General features: G+C 31.6%; 1 protein-coding gene across 2 annotated transcripts in view; it reads right to left on the bottom strand.

Annotated features, from left to right (window-relative positions):
• LOC118193806 (negative elongation factor A-like) overlaps nt 1-19,735 on the bottom strand; it is a 58,043-nt gene that overhangs the window by 23,630 nt on the left and 14,678 nt on the right. For both annotated transcript variants that reach the window (XM_035364967.2, XM_085824823.1), the window contains exons 4-9: nt 17,270-17,362; nt 12,079-12,218; nt 7,662-7,728; nt 7,375-7,481; nt 3,216-3,330; nt 644-993 (exon numbers count right to left, since the gene is read on the bottom strand). In XM_035364967.2, the coding sequence (XP_035220858.1) occupies nt 644-993; nt 3,216-3,330; nt 7,375-7,481; nt 7,662-7,728; nt 12,079-12,218; nt 17,270-17,362 (872 nt within the window). The remainder of the gene's footprint in view (nt 1-643; nt 994-3,215; nt 3,331-7,374; nt 7,482-7,661; nt 7,729-12,078; nt 12,219-17,269; nt 17,363-19,735) is intronic.

The following is a 19,735-nucleotide window of genomic DNA, read 5'->3' as shown; positions in this document are numbered from 1 at the left end:
GATCAGGCATTTGATTTCAATTTTGTGCATGATTATAACTATGAAGTGTGCTTTTTATTTAAATTTTAATGCAGGATTTATGGTTTAAAATCGTATGTTATTTTTTTACCCTGTTACATTGTCGCCAAATCTGTCAGTTTTTCCTAAAGTAAAAAAAAAAATATATATATATATATATAAATATCAGATACTATGATTAAAATTATGCATTATATAATGTTTCCTTTAAAGTAACATAAATATATCATATTTATATTTATTTAAGAATGTAAGCATCAATTTAAGTATTTAACGAAAAATTTTGACTGCATTTCCAGCTCTTTCATTAAACTGCAATTCCTGTCAACTTATTTCCAATGTATGAACATGAAATATGTTTTAAAATGCTGTACAAGCTAAGTCATTCATTCTTAATTTAACTCAGTTTTCATACCAGAATTAAAATTTATCGGACAATTGCTTTCTTAACGTAAAATTAAATTAATTTAATAATATATGCTACTGTATTAATATTTTTGATTTTTACATTTTTAGAAATTTGTAGAAAATAATTAAATTTTACTGACAATTTTTAAACACTTGATTGGGCTATAAATTAAAACTTTGTATGGATATCTCGAAATCTAAATATAAATAATCTTACTGTCAATGAAAGGTTTGCTTTTTTTGTTGGTTGGGTAGGTTGAACTATGGTATGCATTTGCACTTGCTGCTGGGGCTGTATACTTGGAGGAGGCTGCAAGATTTGAGTAGGTAATTGTTGCTGTGATTGAACAGGCATATGCTGCAACTGTAAGGATGATCCACCTAAAGTAGTTAGATTTCCAATTGTAGCAGCATGGATGATTTGGGGTTTTGATGGCTCTTGATGAGTCTGAACAGTATTTACAGTGGGAACAGGAGTTTGTACTTGATTTTGTGCTTCAGCCGCAGGAACAGCTTGAGTTAAGTTTTCTCTAGGCTTGACAACAGTAGGAGTTGAAGTTGTAGTAGCTAAAAAAATAAAGTATTAAAGTGAGTGAGTATGTTTACATAAAATGTATCTCAGCATAACTTACACGAAAAAGCATTATATCTAGCAATTAATCGTAATGACCAATGTCAAATATTTTTTTAAAATCCAGTACACTTTCAGCTGCACTGGATGGCAAGTTCTCATAAAAATGCTAAATTTTACTTTTAGTATTAACCTTTAACTGCTGTGAGCGGTCTGAGAGACTGCTGAAGATTTTCTAACCTTTGTTTCCACCCCTAAAAATGGAGAATGGTCCCTGTCTATCCTTCTACCTTCTCAAACCCATCCCACAAGGTCACATATCCAGTTTCACACTTCTAGCTTTATTATGGTTTCAGTTACCACGTTTTTTACTTTTCAAGTGTTCTAGGAGACCGCTCACAGCAGATGCGTACCAGTTTTAGTGGATGATAGACATTATTTATCGGATGCTTGTTTTTCGTAAAATTGATAAATATGGCTTCATATTTCACAAGAAAACATTCCATATTTCTATCACTCAAAAAGAAATTGAATATCTTGTCAACAATATTTTTTATGTAGAATACTCTGATTCTGAAGAATCATGCAGTAATCATGGCAAAAGCAAAAGTGAATCTGAGCTTTCTGCAGATGAATATCATAATTTTTCTAATGACTGTGAATAAAATTCTAATTTTTATGGAAAAAAGCACTTCAGGTGGTGCAAAAAAGAACCAAATCGAGCGGTACGAACACAATAATTCAGCTACTTGGTCTGAAACATCCTGCAAAAATAGACTCTAGAGCAGAGTCTATTTTTTGCAGGATGATCCCGAAGATACTTGGAATTTATGTTCATACATATTGGTCCAGTCATATCCTGATGCTACAAAACCGAAAAGAAAAATGTTATGCTTTTATTAGCTAATCAACTTATTAAACCACATCTGAAAGTTGGAAATAACTTCCGTTTTTTTGCCAAGGCAACTGAAGGTAACTATTAGATAAATCCTTGCAAATTCAGAGAATAGATTTATCAAATCAAAAAGAAAAATTAGAAGAAAGAAAACACGTAGTCTGTGCCCACCTTGTAAGAAGAGAAAAACAGCATACAAATGCTTGGAATGCAAGGAACCAGTGTCTTAAGTGCTCTCAAAAAATGTGTTTTGACTGTGTATCATCTTACAATTCATCCTTATAAACAAAGATATATTAATATATTATTTTTTAATAATTAAATTCATTGTTGTAGAATTATGACTTTATTGGCAGTAATGCTTAATAAAGTCACATATTTTCATGCATGTTTAGTAAAATATTTTGTTCTTTAAAAGCTTTGTTCCTTAAAAAAAGAAGAAAGTTGTCATTTTTTAAAAGAATTTAACTGCATAAAATCTTTAAAATATATTGATTTAAATTAATTAGAATTCCATAAACATGCATAAAGTATCTATAACATTCTTTAAAAAGGCATAAAAGTCTATATTTTTACATGTTTCTTTAAAGCAGTCTGTGAGACTGCTCACAGTAATTATGCCGAAAAAATTCTCACAGCAATTAAAGGTTAAATAAATTATACAAGATATTTAGCTCTCTAATATGCAACTGTGCCAGATTAAATGCACATTATTACAAGTTTCCTGAGCACATTTTTAAGGTGGGCTTTTTTAAGCTATGATGTTGATTAGGTTAAATGTAATAAATGCACATTCAACCTACAATGGTTGATGAGGATATAATCTTAATAAGGAACATCTGTATTAAATTAATCACAGCAGTTTAGAAATAAAAATTGCATTAATGTGATCCAACATTATTTAAAATCTTAAAATTATAATAATTCTTCAATAAATATAGTAGAAATACTGCATTTATTTCATAAAAATGTCTAAAATTTCTTAATATTAAACAAAACTTAAACAAGTAATCATTCTGAGAAAATTTCATTTAAAAATATAATAGAAATAATGGAATGAGAGAAGAAAAGAAAAAAAAAAAAAAAAAAAAGAAGAAAGGATTACTTCTGCAAAATTAAAACACAGAAAATCCTCTCTGAAATGAGAAAGTCTGTTTGAAACAGAGCAGCATAGCATTGCATTAAAAAAAAATCCATGATAACACATTTTCATTCAAATTTTTGGAGAAAGTCAACTAGTTTCTTTAAATACCATTTTAGTCAAAATTATATTACCCGCTGATTGAGCTTTGACAAATACTATTTTAGTTACAACAGCTTTACCAGGTAAAGTCGGTGTTGCGTTGACTGGTGATGGAAGAGCATTACTAGGCTGAGGTGGTGCATAGCTTGGGGTCGTAGCAGTTGGAGCAATGACAGCAATATTTGGTCCAGATAACTAGAAAAAGTAGACATAAGTCAAATTTATATTCCTTATTTAAAGTAAAAAGAATACAGCTGACTCTTGTAGCATGCACGTTTAACTGCATTTTGCCACATTTGCATAAAATATTTCAAAACATTAATTTTAAAAAAAGAGGAGAGGGAGAGAGGAGATAAAACTTTTTAATTTTTTTTTAAAAATTTCATTGGCCACAAAACTGTTGCCAAAAAATGCTACTTAGCAGAAATTATGAACAAGCATGATGTTGCAATAAACTCATAACATCTGATATTTTATTTGATATAACCCAATTGACTCTCACTAAAATAGATTTTCTCTTTATGAATGAATAAGGATATTTATTAACTGTTATTGCTGTATTTTTCCCTTCCATCCCTGAAAGTAAATTAAACTAATAAATAAAAAGATTAAAATATAGGACATGCCCTTCTACAAAACAGCAAACAGTAGATTATTCTCAAATCTATGGGATCATACCATACAAAAAGGGCATATTAATAGACAACATGGTACTTAATTTGAAAATGGATAAACAGTGATGATGCAATGTGAAAAATTGTGACAAGAGAATATCCATACAACTAATCTCAAAATTGCACTGTTTCCATCATCAGATGGACCAGAAAATGTCTTCTAAAATAAGTTTATTATTCAGAATATCTAATGTGAATTACTTATTAATTAGGCAAATTTCTACATCTTCCACCATAATATTTAATGAATAATTTGGTTCTAACTGTTAATTTCTTTTGATTTTCATTTATTTTCCTCAGACTTCTACTCCTTTTTTAAGAAAACTTTACTTTTAATAGTTGACACTTTTTAGGGATTTACATATTTTAACCAATCTTTGATTCACTCTACAGAAAACATGAATAACAATTTTTTCATTAAATTTAATTGTTATTCATAATATTTCTTTCCCTTTTTTTAAACCTTCAAATGTAATTTAAAATTTAGAGTTCATTTGTTTAAAAAATATGTCTTTTTTTTCTATTGCATTTTTAATTTTGCATTAAGTGTACATAATGGAAGAAACTAAGAACTAGCAATAAGAATTATTTCATTTTAAAAAGAAATTGTCATTTGCATGCAAGCTTTAGGCGAATGGCATGCGTCTTTGGTCCCATGTGACACTGAGTTGAGATTAGAAGATGAGAATGTCATGATAAGGAAACATTATGGTATAAGCCATGCCACTGGAAATAATATATTAACTTTTATTCAAATTATAATAAAGTGTGTCTTATACCGCCTATGCATGCTATGTAAAAATGCCCACATCATGTCTCATCTATGTTAAATATATCCAGAACCCACATCGTAAACTGATACATCACAGTGGTGTCAGAGGAGATGGATGTATTTATAATGAATTATAAACATCCTAATGAAGTGCAAATGATTTGTCAAAAAAAGTAAGAAGTATTTTGTTCAATTTATTTTGCTGGAAATTGAACTATAATAGAAATGGCTGAAGCAGAATTTCAGAAACTTAAGAACAGAAAGTTATTTGTTCAGCCATAACTAAAATAACAGGTTCTATTGAATCTGTAATTGCTTCTGGTAATACTGAAGACACAGATAAAACAATTAGAAATTTTAAAAGCATTGCCTTTAAAAGCAGTTTTTGAAAGTGTAAATAAAAAAAATTAGAAATTTAATTGATGTAAATGACGTTGAAACTGAAATCGAAAGTGCCCTGGAATAGGAAGAAAAGATTACAAAATGAGATTTCAGAGGCACAAAATTATTAAAAGAAAAAGAAATGTTAACAATTCACTAGTTTCTAATTATTTTCCTCATGATAATAGAAATATATATATTATTTCTGGTATTGTTAATAAAAGCTCTGATCACAATGTTAAGTGGCTAAAAATTACGATTGATAAATTTTATGGAAATGCTGAAGTATGGCAAACTTTTTATAATACTTTTGGTACAGCAATAAATCAAAATGAAAAGTTATCTTAAGTTGATAAGTTCAATTATTTGCTTAGTTTATTAGATGGTGCAGCTTTAAAAGCTATCAAAGATTTTCATAACCCGCACAGAATTACGACAAAGAGCTTAAAACTCTCAAGAAAAGATCAAGCGGTTAAACTGATGACCTGTCCGAAGTCTGACTGATTATCTGAATAATTTGAAGATAAAGTCAGAAAAAGCTGCTAAATAGGCAGAACTTACGGCTGTTGGAAAGCAATAAGTTTATGTACTCTACCATACTCGGAATACCCGTCACAAAGAATTTAAGGAATTTTTCTAATGCCATGTAATATGATTAATATTTAGCTATGGTTTGGTAAAGTAAAATGTTTAATGTAAATGATTGATTTGCATTATTTTGTCTTATAATTATCTTGATCCCTGATAGCGAAAATAAAGTTTATGCAAATTGGACTGGACCTACTACAATCATCAAATGGCATACTGATTATAGTTACATAGTGCAAATGCCTGATGATACTTCAAAGCACATTCATGCAACCGAGATGTGGAAATCCAAACAGACTTTCATTTTGGAGAAGTTGAAAATATTCCAAAAATTGTTTCATTAAAAAGAGATGAACACTGTTTTGACGAAAAGTTTGGTCTTACACACCTTGAACCACATACGAAAAAAACTCATGGAAATTTTAAGAAAGCATGCCGTGTTCTAATATTCCAAAAATTGCCAATATTGGAGAATATAACATCAAATTAAAGTCTGAAAGTGTACCAAAGAAGCAAAAGCCATACCAGATACCCACAGTTCTAAAAAATAATGAAGTAGATGGATAAAAAGATGAGCTATTACAATTAGGACTAACTGTTGAATCAAAAAATGAATACATGCATCCAGTAGTTTGTATCGAAGAAAGACGGAACGATAAGATTATGTGTGGACTACCATTATCTGAACTCAAAAAGTGAAACTGATGCCTTTTCACTGAAAAACACTATAAACATAATTTACTAAGTGTCAAAATTCAACTACATTACTTTAATCAATCTTCTTTTAAAAGATACTGGCAAATACGACTAAACTCTGAGTGGCAAAAGTTGACTTTGTTTATAATGCACTGAGGACAATATGCTTTTGTAATTTTACCCTTTGAATTAAGTAATGCTACCGAACTTCCCATAGGACTATGAATAGACTTTTCACCAAACAAAGACTATGCTGGGTCTTATATTGCTGATGTGACTCAATGACATATTTTCCAGTGACTGAAATACGTCCAAAAGTCAATAACTTTTGAAATGTTATGAACATTTTGACTACTTTGTTTAAACATTTTTCTACAGCTAAAATGCTAGACATTGGAAATTTTCTAATGCCATGTAATATGATTAATATTTAGCTATGGTTTGGTAAAGTAAAATGTTTAATGTAAATGATTGATTTGCATTATTTTGTTTATATAATAACTGTTTATATAAAAATGATAATTTTAAAGATTTAGATTTAAGGAAAAATTAATTGAATACTACTTTTAATGATTAAGATTATTGGAATTATGTTGAAATAACTTTAATTAAAATTAGTAATAATTTATAAAAATTAAGTTCAAAAATTTCATTACTATTTGTTGTTTCCAGGAATGTTTACATGTAAATTCGACATGTATGAAATTGAAAGACACAATCAAATCTTTTAGAGATGAGGTGTTGTGACTAATGAACACAATGCATGTGCACTTTAGCCGAATGGCATGCATTTTCACCTCTCTCCCATATGACGTGAATCGAGATTAGAAGAGAATGTCACAATTGTTCGTGTTATAACAACGTGTTTATCTTACACCAGCTACATCAAAATGTATACGCTGTGAAAATGCCCACATGACAACACGCCTATGTTAAATATATCCAGAACATATCCCACAATGGATATATCACAGAAATTAAAACTTTTAAAATCTTCTTCTAAAATAGATAATTCACAAGAGGCGTTTTAGCTATAACCTTGGGAAAATTTCAGTATACATAATAAGAAGTGCTCTTAGATTAAAAAAAAAAGGGGGGGGGGACAAATTAAATAAAAGAAAAGCCTACCTGAGACGTAGTCAGCAGACCAGCTGCGTAGTCTGGTGTGGATGGTGATGAAGATACTGGAGGAGTTGCTCCATCTTTTTCCTTACGGACTTCAGGAACTTCAACTTCTGTAATGCAGGTATAAAAATATAAGCAACAGAAACAAATGTATATATACAAATAAATAACGATAATGTTAAAATACAATATATGAAATAAAACACTTGTCATGCAGTAAAATCTAGCAGTTAATACAAAATTTCGTTTTTCGAGAATGGCAATGTTTTCAATTTAAGGATTCATCCTACCTGGGAGTTTCTTCCTTCGCTTCGCATCTCTGCCATAGCCCATTGGTTGTTCATCTATTTCAAGAAGCTGCAGAAATTCAAAACAATTTTATTTTAATAAAGAAATTTAAAGATTTGCTTTAATAAAATAAATTTTATTTTTTAAGTAAGATTAACTTTATTTAATAATAAAGTTATTGCTTACAGTTCTCTCACAAACATAACTGCATAAAACTTTTCCACTGCTACAGAATTTACAATGAAATATTTTTTTTTCAATAATATTTGCTTACCTTACATTATGTTAAACTTTCAAAACAACTTTAAAGTAGTTAATAAAATATTCCTTTACATAGTTTTACATGAATTTCTTAGCCAAAATCACAAATCTAAAAAAAATAATTTTATGTAAAACATCTCTGAATATTTTATATTGGGACGGTGGTCAATTTTTTAAAAATAAATTATAAGACACAACAGCCTATAAGATGCACCCTCTTTTTTATACACATTTTCAAAGGATAAAACTTTATTACTGATCATTATAATGAATTTATAGTATTTTAAATATAAAGTAATACAAATACAAAATAATACTTTCTACAAATACCCAATCTATTTGGAAAAGAACACCTTTATTAATCTTCATCACAACCCAGACACTTATTTCCAGAGCTAAATGAAGTCACTTGAAACCTCTTTTAAATCAGGATTTGAGTTATCATAAAACAAATTGTCCTCTGTACCATCCAGTGCATTACTAAATCCGTCCAGCCTTTTGTGTGAACATGTATAAACACTCCTTTAGGCAATTTTTCTTTGGGTAGTGTCTTTCTTTTAAAAATTAATAGTGGGGGCAATTTTGTCTCATCAGCACAATAGCATAAAACAACCGTGTAGTGAGTTTTTTTGTGTCCTGAAGTTGTAACAGTAACACTTTTTGTACCTTTGGAATCTGCAGTTTTGTTTGTGGGCACATCAAAAGTCAGACGATCCTTGTCCATACTTCCTATTTGTGCAAGTTCAAAATTTTCTCATTTTCGTGCATTAATGACGAATCAATGAAATTCAACAATTTTTCCCTTCATGTTCAACTGGCATCTTTTGCACAAAGAAACAAGGGAAAAAAAATCGCATAACTCCAAATAGGGAAAATTTCTAAAAATGAATGTAATCAAAAACTGTATATCAATGTATAAGACGCACCAGGTTTATCAGACCTATTTTCAAAAGAAAAAAGTGTGTCTTATATGACGCAAATATCGTAATTAAAATTTAAACAGAAAAAATCCAATTAAAGTTGAAATCCAGCAAACTGAAAACTGGTAACATCCTTCAATGATCAGTTAGGACTGCAACAAACATAAAATAAGGAAAAATTGCCAGAGGGAGTATATTTCTTGCTAAATTGGTTTTAGTGTTCCCTGTAAAACAATTCTCAAAAATGAGAAGACACAGTGAAAGAAAGAAGTGGTTTCATACTTCAAGAACATGGTATGTTTGTTTCATTTTTACTTTACATTAGTTGTATTTAAGTAATCAAACTCATGTGACATTCAACTTTTGGTTGTGGCTATCTACAACACAAAAATGTGTTGTTGGTCAAACAAAATATATATAATGTCACAATTTAACACAATTGAAGGTTTTCCAAATTTTTCAGCATCACTTGCACTTTTTTGTATGCTTTAAATATACCATATAAAAATGCAAGTGGAAAATGATTTTCCATATTTCACTACGATTGATAGCCTCTTTTTATCTCACATCAATCTTGAAAAAGCTGAAAACTGTAACTTTTGCACCAAAAGTTTTATGCCACATATATCATATTGTAAACGCTCCTTTAAAATCTAAAAGAAACGGGAATATGGGAACCTTAGAATTCATTACTTCAAACACTTTTACTTAAAATTACGATGAAACTAGGATACTGTAAACAAAATGATCCACGAAATTTGTTCACACGATTAATGGCTAATGTGATGACTTGGTGTTAAGCAACAAGGATAAAATAGTCTCTCTCTTAAATGAATCTAAAAAATATTAGCATTATTAATACACAAACAGCCTGACACTTATATATTGGGAATATCTCTGCAGTAGAAATTTATCAAATTAACTGGAAAACACAGTAAGAAAATATTCACAGAAAATTTCACACACACTTTTCAGAGATATATATAAAATATATATAAAAGAGATCAACTTCCCCAAAAGAATTGTTTTTTTTTTAATAGCCTTCAAGGGGGGGATTAGTAAAAGCTATTGGTGCTTTTAGTATCTGAAGTAAAATCAAAAGAAAACTGCAGCACTTCATAATTACATAAAAGCCAGAAATTCTGAAATTTGAATTCTATTTAATTTTAAACTGAATCTCAAAATCACCATTGCAGTTTACACATAAACTGAAAATTTTTAATGCTTTTTCATAATAGGCCAAAATATTTATATCATATTTACACTGAAAATATGCCTTTTGAACAGATTTATTGAAGCACCTAGAAGCAGTATATACATTTATCTTTACATTGAAATAACGCATAACTTATGTATTAACACATCTCTATTCAACTTAATATGTTCAAAGATCATATTTATCAAAACTTAAGTTAGACAAGAATGATGTAGTTATATTTATACACTCATGTTTGTGAAAATTGCAACACCAAGAAGGAATCGTCATAATTGAATGCAATTTAATACACAGTTGAGTGGTAGTGGTACAAATAAATGATTAAATGTTCAAAGCAAACAAACAAGAACAAGAGATCAGAATCAGTATTTTGTGTGGCCACCACGCGCCGCAATAAGTGCTGCTACACGACGTGGCATGGAGTCAAACAAAGTTTGAATGTCTGACTGAGGAAGAGCATTCCATATCGTTTGTACGCGTACCCAAAGTTCGTCTGCAGACGCAACAGGACGAGGATCACGAGCAAGACGCCGACCAATGACATCCCACACATGTTCAATTGGCGACATATCCGGGGAACACGCAGGCCAAGGAAGAAGCTGTACCTGCTGCGCTGCAAAGAAGGATTTAACAATCTGAGCAGTATGAGGGCGGGCATTGTCCTGTTGAAATACAGCGCCTGGCAAGCTTTGAAGGAAGGGAACAGCTTCGGGCTGTAGAACTTCACGGATATACCGGTTACTGTTCAGATTGCCCACAATTCGTAGCAATTGAGATCGTCTATGATATGCTATGGCGCCCCAGACCATAACTCCGGGTGTTCGTCCACTGTGGCGTTCGATAATGTACTCCGGAAGGTGGCGTTCACCGGCATAGCGTCTGACACGAATGCGGCCATCATGGTACCACAAATTAAAGCGGGATTCGTCAGAAAACACGACATGCTGCCAATCAGCACGCCAGTCTCTATGCTGATTGGCCCATTGTAGCCGCAGGCGGCGATGGTCGTGCGTTAGGGGGATCCTGTATAAAGGAGTCCGTGCGCGCAGTCCACACTGCAGCAGACGTCTACGAATTGATGAAGCACACAATGAAACACCTGTAGCTATTGACCACAGTGCTGCCAATTGTCTAGAGGAAGCTGTACGGTCCGTCCGCGCCATGCGGACCAGGTGTCTATCATCGCGAGCTGACGTCACATTTCGGGGTCCACTCCCGGATTTCCGAGTTGTCCGACACTCATCCGTCCACTGCTTCCAAACGCACATCACTGTGCTGCTGTTACGCTGCACACGAGAGGCTACTGCACGATACGACAATCTAGCTTCACGAAGGCCGATGATTCTCCCTCGTTCAAACTCTGTAAGTTGTTCAAATCTCGCTCTCTTTCGTCGACGAGGCATAAGTACAGATTGAGTTAACGTTTACCACTAGCAGATAACCACCGATAACCATACATGCCTCGCTACAGCCATCTATTTATTCGGATGCATCAGCCGTTCAGAGGGCGATGCTCAGCATACGCATGCGCTACGGATTTGCAATTCTAATCATTTGCATATCATGCGCTACTTTGCATTTCCTGAAAATTTCAGCTCACTCGCATAAGTCCTTCATGGTGTTGCAATTTTCACAAACGTGAGTGTATTATGAAGAACCAAAACTAAACATACTCTTAGTATAGCATCATACAACTCTAAAAGTAATGACCTACTGTAATGCAGTCTTAAATGATATAACATTATGGGGCTGCTATGCTATGGCAGACCATGTAGAAGATGTGACATGGTAAAGACAAGTGGTTGATGGAAAGGTAACATAACATTATAAGAAAAATTAAACATTTGCTCAAGATATTTCAAATAACAGTATTGCACTATATTTAATAACATCATTTAACCTTAGACATGGTTCATTCACTAGATAAATATAATTCATTAATCAATAAAGGAAGTTCATTTCTCCTTCATATAATGTGATATAATATTAATATTAAATCATATTCAAATATAAATACACTACCTTAATACCACCATCTTTCCTACCAGCTGGTGTTCTGGCTGGAACTCTGTTAGGTGTAGTGGAATTTAGCCTTCCTAAAGGACTGGAACGAGACTTAAAACCACTTGGTGTAACTCTACTTGGAATACCTCTTAAAGGAGCTGAAAAATTGGTTTTGGAAAAAGAACATTTGTTTCTGATACAACATGCAGTAATTGTACATCACATCAAACACTCATAGTATTACATGTTATGCATAGGTGACAGTATGTTTTATAAACATATCTAAGTATTTAAATAATTACTCTTCCTCAATATGCCTAGGCAGAGGGAAGTAAAGAGGGACATCCAATAAGCTTTAAGCCTAAGAGATATGTGCAGGACAAAAGTTTAAAATTAATTTCTCACTTTTTAATATAATTTCTGTTAATTTCAATACACAGAGCTCCATTAAATATGAGTTTCAAAGAAAAAAGTATTTTGTTGCAGACTTTAAACCAATCCAGAATAGCATTCTTCAAATCATCATCATGCCATAACTCGAGCCATATAAATTCTACATTTGTTTTTGAAAAAAAAAAAAAAAAAAAAAAAAGAAACGGGGCCAGGTCTGATAAATATGATATATGGAGTAATGCAGATAGTCCCTCAAAGCTGAAGTAAGTACAACAGAATAATAAAATCTGTCTAGGAAAACTGAGCTTGTGAGCTGAAGCAGTCTAGCAACACTTTTCTGCTCAGAAAAGTGTTCCTAGACAATGCTTATAGCATTTTATGCTACATAGCCATAGCATTTTATTTTAATGACCGAGTCAACAAACTAGCATAATAAACACATGTTCTTGTGATATTATATTCATAAGTCAACATGCTGTCTTCATCCGGAAAAGTGTCTAAAATCTTCCTGACAAATTTTTGGTTCTGCATTCAAAGGGTCAATTAAGATCTACTGTAATTTCTACAGCATGTTCTTTTCTTTTGTTTCTTGGGTCTTAGCAGTAATGCCATGCTTTATCTACAACCACAAACCATGCGGGGAAGGAAAAAAAAAAAAAAAAAAAAATCAGCATTTATTTTCGGCACAAGGTCTTTAGAACATTTAGACTTTTATTTTTCGATTTCTGGTGTAATGATTTCAATAAATAGTCAAATCTCTCAGTTTTTAATTTATCTGACTTTAGAATCAACTCTTTTAAATGTAATCTTGGAAGAATTATTTAACACAAACCTTCAAAAGAAATGAAAAATAAAAAGTAAATTTTGATGATACAACAAGCTAAGGCAACAACTGTGTCACCTAAATGAAATTCAAATTGTGCACAATTTTTTTTCCCAAATTATTTTGTGTAACTTTTTTTATGAATGCTTATATAATCCAAACATTTTACAGAGTTTTGCAGAGTATTTAGTGAAGACTCGTCTGCTGTTTAAGTCATAGTCGTCCTACTATTCTACTCGGGCATGTTACCATTAATAGTAATGTTTAATAGGAAAATGTTTAATTTTACTTTAAATCTATAAGCTACACATTACTAAGTTTATCTATGTAATTATAAGCATATTAATTATTAATTTATCATGTTTAAAAATACTTAGCAGATAAAAGCTTTTCTCCAAACTCAGAAAAATTCAACACAAAATTTAAATTCATTAGTTTTTAAAATGTAATGCAGATAGTCCCCTCAAACAAAAAAGCATTATGTAAAATAAAATTTTAATTTGAAGGAATAAATATATTTCCTATAAAAAGTCTCTGCAGTTTTTTGCCACTAGATGGTGCTGATGCCTATACATCTGGCAAAACTCACCCGATTGTCTCAAACAAACATGTGCTTAAAAGGTGCCATTCAGCTTCCATTGTTTGTAAAAATAGTTTTCTAATTTGTTGCTCATCTAAAAAGTTATATTGATTTTAAAATGAGTGAAACAGCTGAAGAAATATGCTATGCAATACTTTTTTTACTATAAAAAAGGTAAAAAGACTGCAAAAACATGTCAAAAATTTTTGTGAGAATGCTGTGAGTGAACGAAGGACTCAGGAGTGGTTTGCTTGATTCCATTCCGGAAATTTCGATGTCAAAGATGCACCTTGCTCTGGTCGGCCAGTCACTGAAAAAGGTCGTTGAAATTTTGCAACAGGTGGAGCAAGACTGGCACACAAGCTGTCGGGAAACAGTGAAGGCACTAAAGATCAACCACATGACAGTTTGGATTCATTTGAAAAGAGCAGGCTACAAAAAGAAGCCTGATGCTTGGGTGCTACATGAATTAAAACCTGGTGCATCCTGGTGAAACCATTAATTTGGCCCAATCCAAGAAGTGACCAGAATTGGCTAACAGAAAGGATGTTGTGTTTCACATGACAATGCGCGGGCGTGGCCACACATATCAGCGATAACTCGGAAGAAACTTTGGTTGGGAAGTTTTGATGCATTCACCATATAGCCTTAACCTTGCACTGTCTGACTACCATTTTCTTCGGTCTCTACAAAACTCTCTTGACGGTAAAAATTGGCCGACAGAAGAGCCGCTGAAAATTACTCTGCCACATTTTTCGATGATAAACCACAGAAGTTCTAAACCGATGGAATTATGGAATTATGAAACCGATGGAATTATGCCATTATGAAAAAATGGCAAAAGGTCATAGATAAGAATGGTCAATCTGTACTTTATAAAAACTGACTTTCAATAAAGAAAATTTTTCTTCAAAAATGGACCAAGAAACCACGGCGACTTTTTATGTGACCCAATATGTAGCACAACTGACTTTATATTTAACTTGTTAATGAGTATTTCACACAATACGAAAATATCTTGGTTTTTTATTTCAAGGTTGGCAACTATGTTACAACCATCCATTTATAAGCATTTATCAATAGATGCCTTATCTTGTTGAAAATTCAATCAATGAATGATATTTCAGTACTTTCAATATCAACAGACATGATTGATCAACAGCATTCTACATCCTATAAAGAAATCAAACAGCAAATAATCTTCCCTTTCTAGACCATCAAAGGATAGCATAATCACTTCACTGCATTTCATCATCCCATAAGTCTTACATCATACTTAAATTCAGAGCTTACTGAATGATCCTTGTACTTAATCTAATCATACAATTACAGAATACATTTGTACAATTTGATTAAAAGTAATTAATCTGATTCAAATAATGAACATATAAATGACTATTTATTGGATGCTACGGTAAAATTTCTTGCTATGTTAATTCAGAAACTGGTTAAATAAACACATGTGAATGCAAGTTAGTGACATATACCTTATAAAAATATGATGCTCATTTGAACTTTAATATAATGTGATCATTTATTTGCAGCTATAGAAAATGATATATGAAAACAAAGCAGCATATGATATAGTATAATAATCTAATAATAAACATGTCAGCTAAAAATAATGGAAAAGTGTTCACATATCACATATTAGAAAAATGAAGTTGATGTTATATGTGAAACTGCATTTAAATTGGATCTAAGGATGCGTGTACTGCATATGAATTTTTAGATAGAATGCTTAATTAGTATCTTTTTTTTTTTTTTTTTTTTTTTTTTTGACACTAGATAGCTCTATGTTTGTTATGATGGAATGTTTTTAGACTGCAGAAGGCTGAGCTGATCTTTGTTTCATACTTTTTATTTTTGGTATTTTGTTTTGGAATCAAAGCAGAAATGGTGGGATGAGTAACATAAATAAACAGAAATGACTATTAACTGCATCAGCTGGTACAAACACTTGGGGATTATCTTGATGCTTCTGAATAATTTAATTTTTTTTCAATATGGAGATATATATCTTATTGTTTAAGTTTGGTTAGTGTTGAGGTGAACATTTTGCGTTTTATTTAGAGAAACATTTTTATACTTGAAATGACAAGGAAAATATAATGATAAAGTTTTCAAATTAATTTTGAAACTACCTGAGTCTTCCTCTCATAATATGCCCAAAACTGAAACAACTGGACCACAAATTTATTTTCCAAAGTTAGGCTCAGTAGTGCTAACTGTCCAAGAGAGTGGCCAATAAGAGAGTGCGTGCTGTTAACATGCCATCCCAAGACAGTGGTTTGGTGACTGAGGTGCATCTTATGAAAGAGTTAAAGCAATGTTTATCCCCTTTCCCTATATAACTGCCATATGCAACTTATGAATCAGGCCATTTTGGAAATAATAAAAACGAACTATGCAGGAAGTAACTGTCCACAACAGAAGAAACTAAAGAAAAAATTACATATAAATATATATGTATATAAAAAAGCATCAATGAAAAGGATGTTGCTTATCGGGCTGTACAGGCCTGGGCAGAATTAAGGCCTATAACAGTTGTCAAATCACGGAAGAAGCTGCTAGGCGATGATGAAACCATCAAAATGGAAAGTGCAGATGAAACAAAACAAAACAAAAAAATTACATTTAGTGCTACAGATGTGAAAATGTACATTGTGTCGTATCTACAGATGTGAAATCATCTACAGATGTGAAAATGTATGTTTGCACAAAGATGGAAAATGGAAAGCACAAATGAAACCGTAAAAAAAAAAAAAAAAAAAAAAAAAAAAAAAACCATTTAGTGCAACACATCTACAGATGTGAAAACGTATGTTTGCACAAAATTAAAAGATGGATGAAGAACAATGATCAGTATGAAATAACTGATCAAGAAATTGCTGTTCCCTTCAATTATGATGAAAACGAAATTGGAAGTTCAAGATCAAGCAGCAGTTGTTGAGCCTCATAGAATTTCACATAACAATGGAGAAAGAAACTCTAAAAACATCAATTAAACACAACAACAACAAGAAGTTGCAGGAATGGATATAGTGACGCTACAAAGATGGCAAGACTTGACAGTGAAGAAATAGCACTTTTCAAAAAAAAAGTAGACTATGATAAAAAATTTCTTTTAATCATTATAAGACTGAACTTTTGATGTACAGTATTTAACTTCACATAATTTTGTGACATACAAGTTTATTTTTTCAGTTAATCTTTCCTGTTTTGCTGTAAAAATCATTACTTACAAAATGTAAAATTGTACAATAGTTTGATATTTAATAAGTGTTTGCCTAACATATCCCTATATCTGACACTTTTGTTTATTCAATGCTCTGCCTATCCTTTTATACTGGACAAGTGACAGACTATTGTACACCCAAAATTCTATGACAGAACTGTTGCAGATATCTTACTTGCATCATTCATTGGTTTAATAAGGCCTCGACATCTTATAGGGACAGAAGGTGTAGTGGAGTTTTTCTTTGCATTTGAGGAAGCATCATTAGCTGAAAGACAATATACAATACATTTAAATTTTATACATAAAATTAGGAGTTAGTAAGTTTATTATAATTAAATACAAATACTATTAAAAAAAATTCAGATTAGAAACTATTTAGTAAAAGTACTTCGTATCTGGTAAAAGAAATAGAAGAAATCAAATTTTATTAGTTCAAACTAAATATTTCAGTACTTTACTTTTAGTTGGGTGCAAGTGATATATTAACAAACATTGTTTTAAAGTGTCATCATTGATACTGCAACCATTTTCCATACTTTTTTGCATGGATTTCTAACAACTTCACGTGATAATTTTACCAAAGTTTACAAACCCATAATTATGATGAAAATTTTGGAGTTATATCTATAACAGATGAAAAAGGGCATTTTATTTTTTTTCAAGAAAAAGGCATTCTGCCTACAAATGCAATACACGTGAAAAAAATGAAGTTGCATTCTGGAGACGGTGGTGCAATATTAACCAATCACAGCAGAAAGGATATTTATAAAGCAACATGGTTTGAATCATCAAATTTTCTGCGAGTTCATTTATAACTATAAGAAAATAAAAAGACTTCAGTGCAATAGCATAAAAACCTATAATTTTTATTTTCCCAGCTGGCTTATGCATTTTGATTCTTTAAGCAAAGATGGCGTAATGTGCTACTGCCAAAATGAAAAAAAATCTATAGTTGGCTATATCTCGTACCAATATTTAAATTAAAAATGATTGAAGTAACATAATTGCATTTTGATTCTTTAAGCAAAGATGGCGTAATGTGCTATTGCCAAAATGAAAAAAAATCTATAGTTGGCTATATCTTGTACCAATATTTAAATTAAAAATGATTAAAGTAACATAATTTTGAATTTCTAATAAAATACTAGGTCGTTAATATTTACTTAACCCCTGCTGGGAAATAAAAAGGGAAACGTCTGTTTTAAAGAATAATTTTACATCATATGAGCATGGAAATAAATTATATTTTCTATTTAACATGCGTTTTCAGAAATTAAATCCTAATTAAATGTGGCGCCTAACATTATCATATATTAATTCATCATTCTTCTCTTAAATGTTTGCTAAAGGAAAACATATTTAATTAGTTTTACCGTGTACAGTATTCAGACCATTTAGTTATCTTGTACAATACCTTCAACATATCAATCTTACATGCAACAATGCCATCGTATATGTAAATATCTCTCCTTTATAAAAGCCCTTCATTTATTCAGTGTCCTCTTACATTTGAAGGTGATATTATATTCATGTCAATATAATAATTTAACCCGTGAGAACTCGCACCGGGTATTACATGCCCAATCCATTTTCCTTCAAGTTTTATTATTTATTTCTTATTGGATTTAGCTAGAATTTTGTCGAGCTGTATTCAATGTCACATTCTTTAAGCAAGGGGAAAACTAGTTCACATCTAAAAATAGATTTTGAGAAACATCAGTCGGGGTATGTCATACCCATGCTAGTCCTAGCGTCAGTCAGATCTTTCCTTTTTTCTATCAGTTTAGTGAATTATGATGCAGTATTTGAATTATGACGAAGAAATGAATATTTTTGACACCTTATCGAGACTGTTTCTAGTGATGATGAACCTATATCTGATGATAGTGTTGCCTCTGAGGATGAAGAATACAGTAGCAATCACGATTCTTCTACTGAAATTGAGACAGAAACAGAAGAAAGTTCACTGTCAACAACCAATTTTTATACTGGTATAGATAAAGTTACAAAATGACAGACAAAAAAATACCGGCAAAATGTTAGAAAGCCTTCACAGAACATAATTAACAAGCTTCCAGGTAATACAGCTTATTCAAGAGATGTCACTTCTCCCGTAGATGCATGGAATGTTTTCTTCAATAGCAACATGCAAAATGTGATGGTGCAGTGAACATACATTTATATTCAACAGATTCAGGAATGTTTTACTCGAGAGCGAGATGCAAAGCAGACAGATGTAATCAAAACAAAAACATTTCTTGGGCTGTTATATTTATGAGGAACTCATAAATCATCGCACACTAATTTCAAGGATTTGTATGCCACGGATGGAACCGGGATTGAACACTTTGATAATATCAATGATTGTCAAAGCAGAAAAGAGATAAATTGGTTCCTATCAGAGAGATTTTTTTAAAACTTTTGTTACAAGTAAAAATGCATATACTGTTGGAGAATTCATCACAATTGATGAAAAACTAGAATGTTTTCAAAGGCGGTGCGGATTTAGGCAGCATACACCGAAAAAGGCCTGCTAAGTATGGTATTGAGGTTTTTGCACTAGTAGATTCTGGAGTATTTTATACCCGGAATATAGAGATTTATGCAGGTCAACAACCCGATGGATACTTCAAAATAT

Source organism: Stegodyphus dumicola, chromosome 10, assembly GCF_044657685.1.
Source record: "Stegodyphus dumicola isolate Sdum_Otavi_A_Nest chromosome 10, ASM4465768v1".
NCBI classification, from domain to species: domain Eukaryota; kingdom Metazoa; phylum Arthropoda; class Arachnida; order Araneae; family Eresidae; genus Stegodyphus; species Stegodyphus dumicola.
The sequence above is the reverse complement of the archived record's forward strand: the minus strand, read 5'-3'. Positions and strand labels throughout refer to the sequence as shown.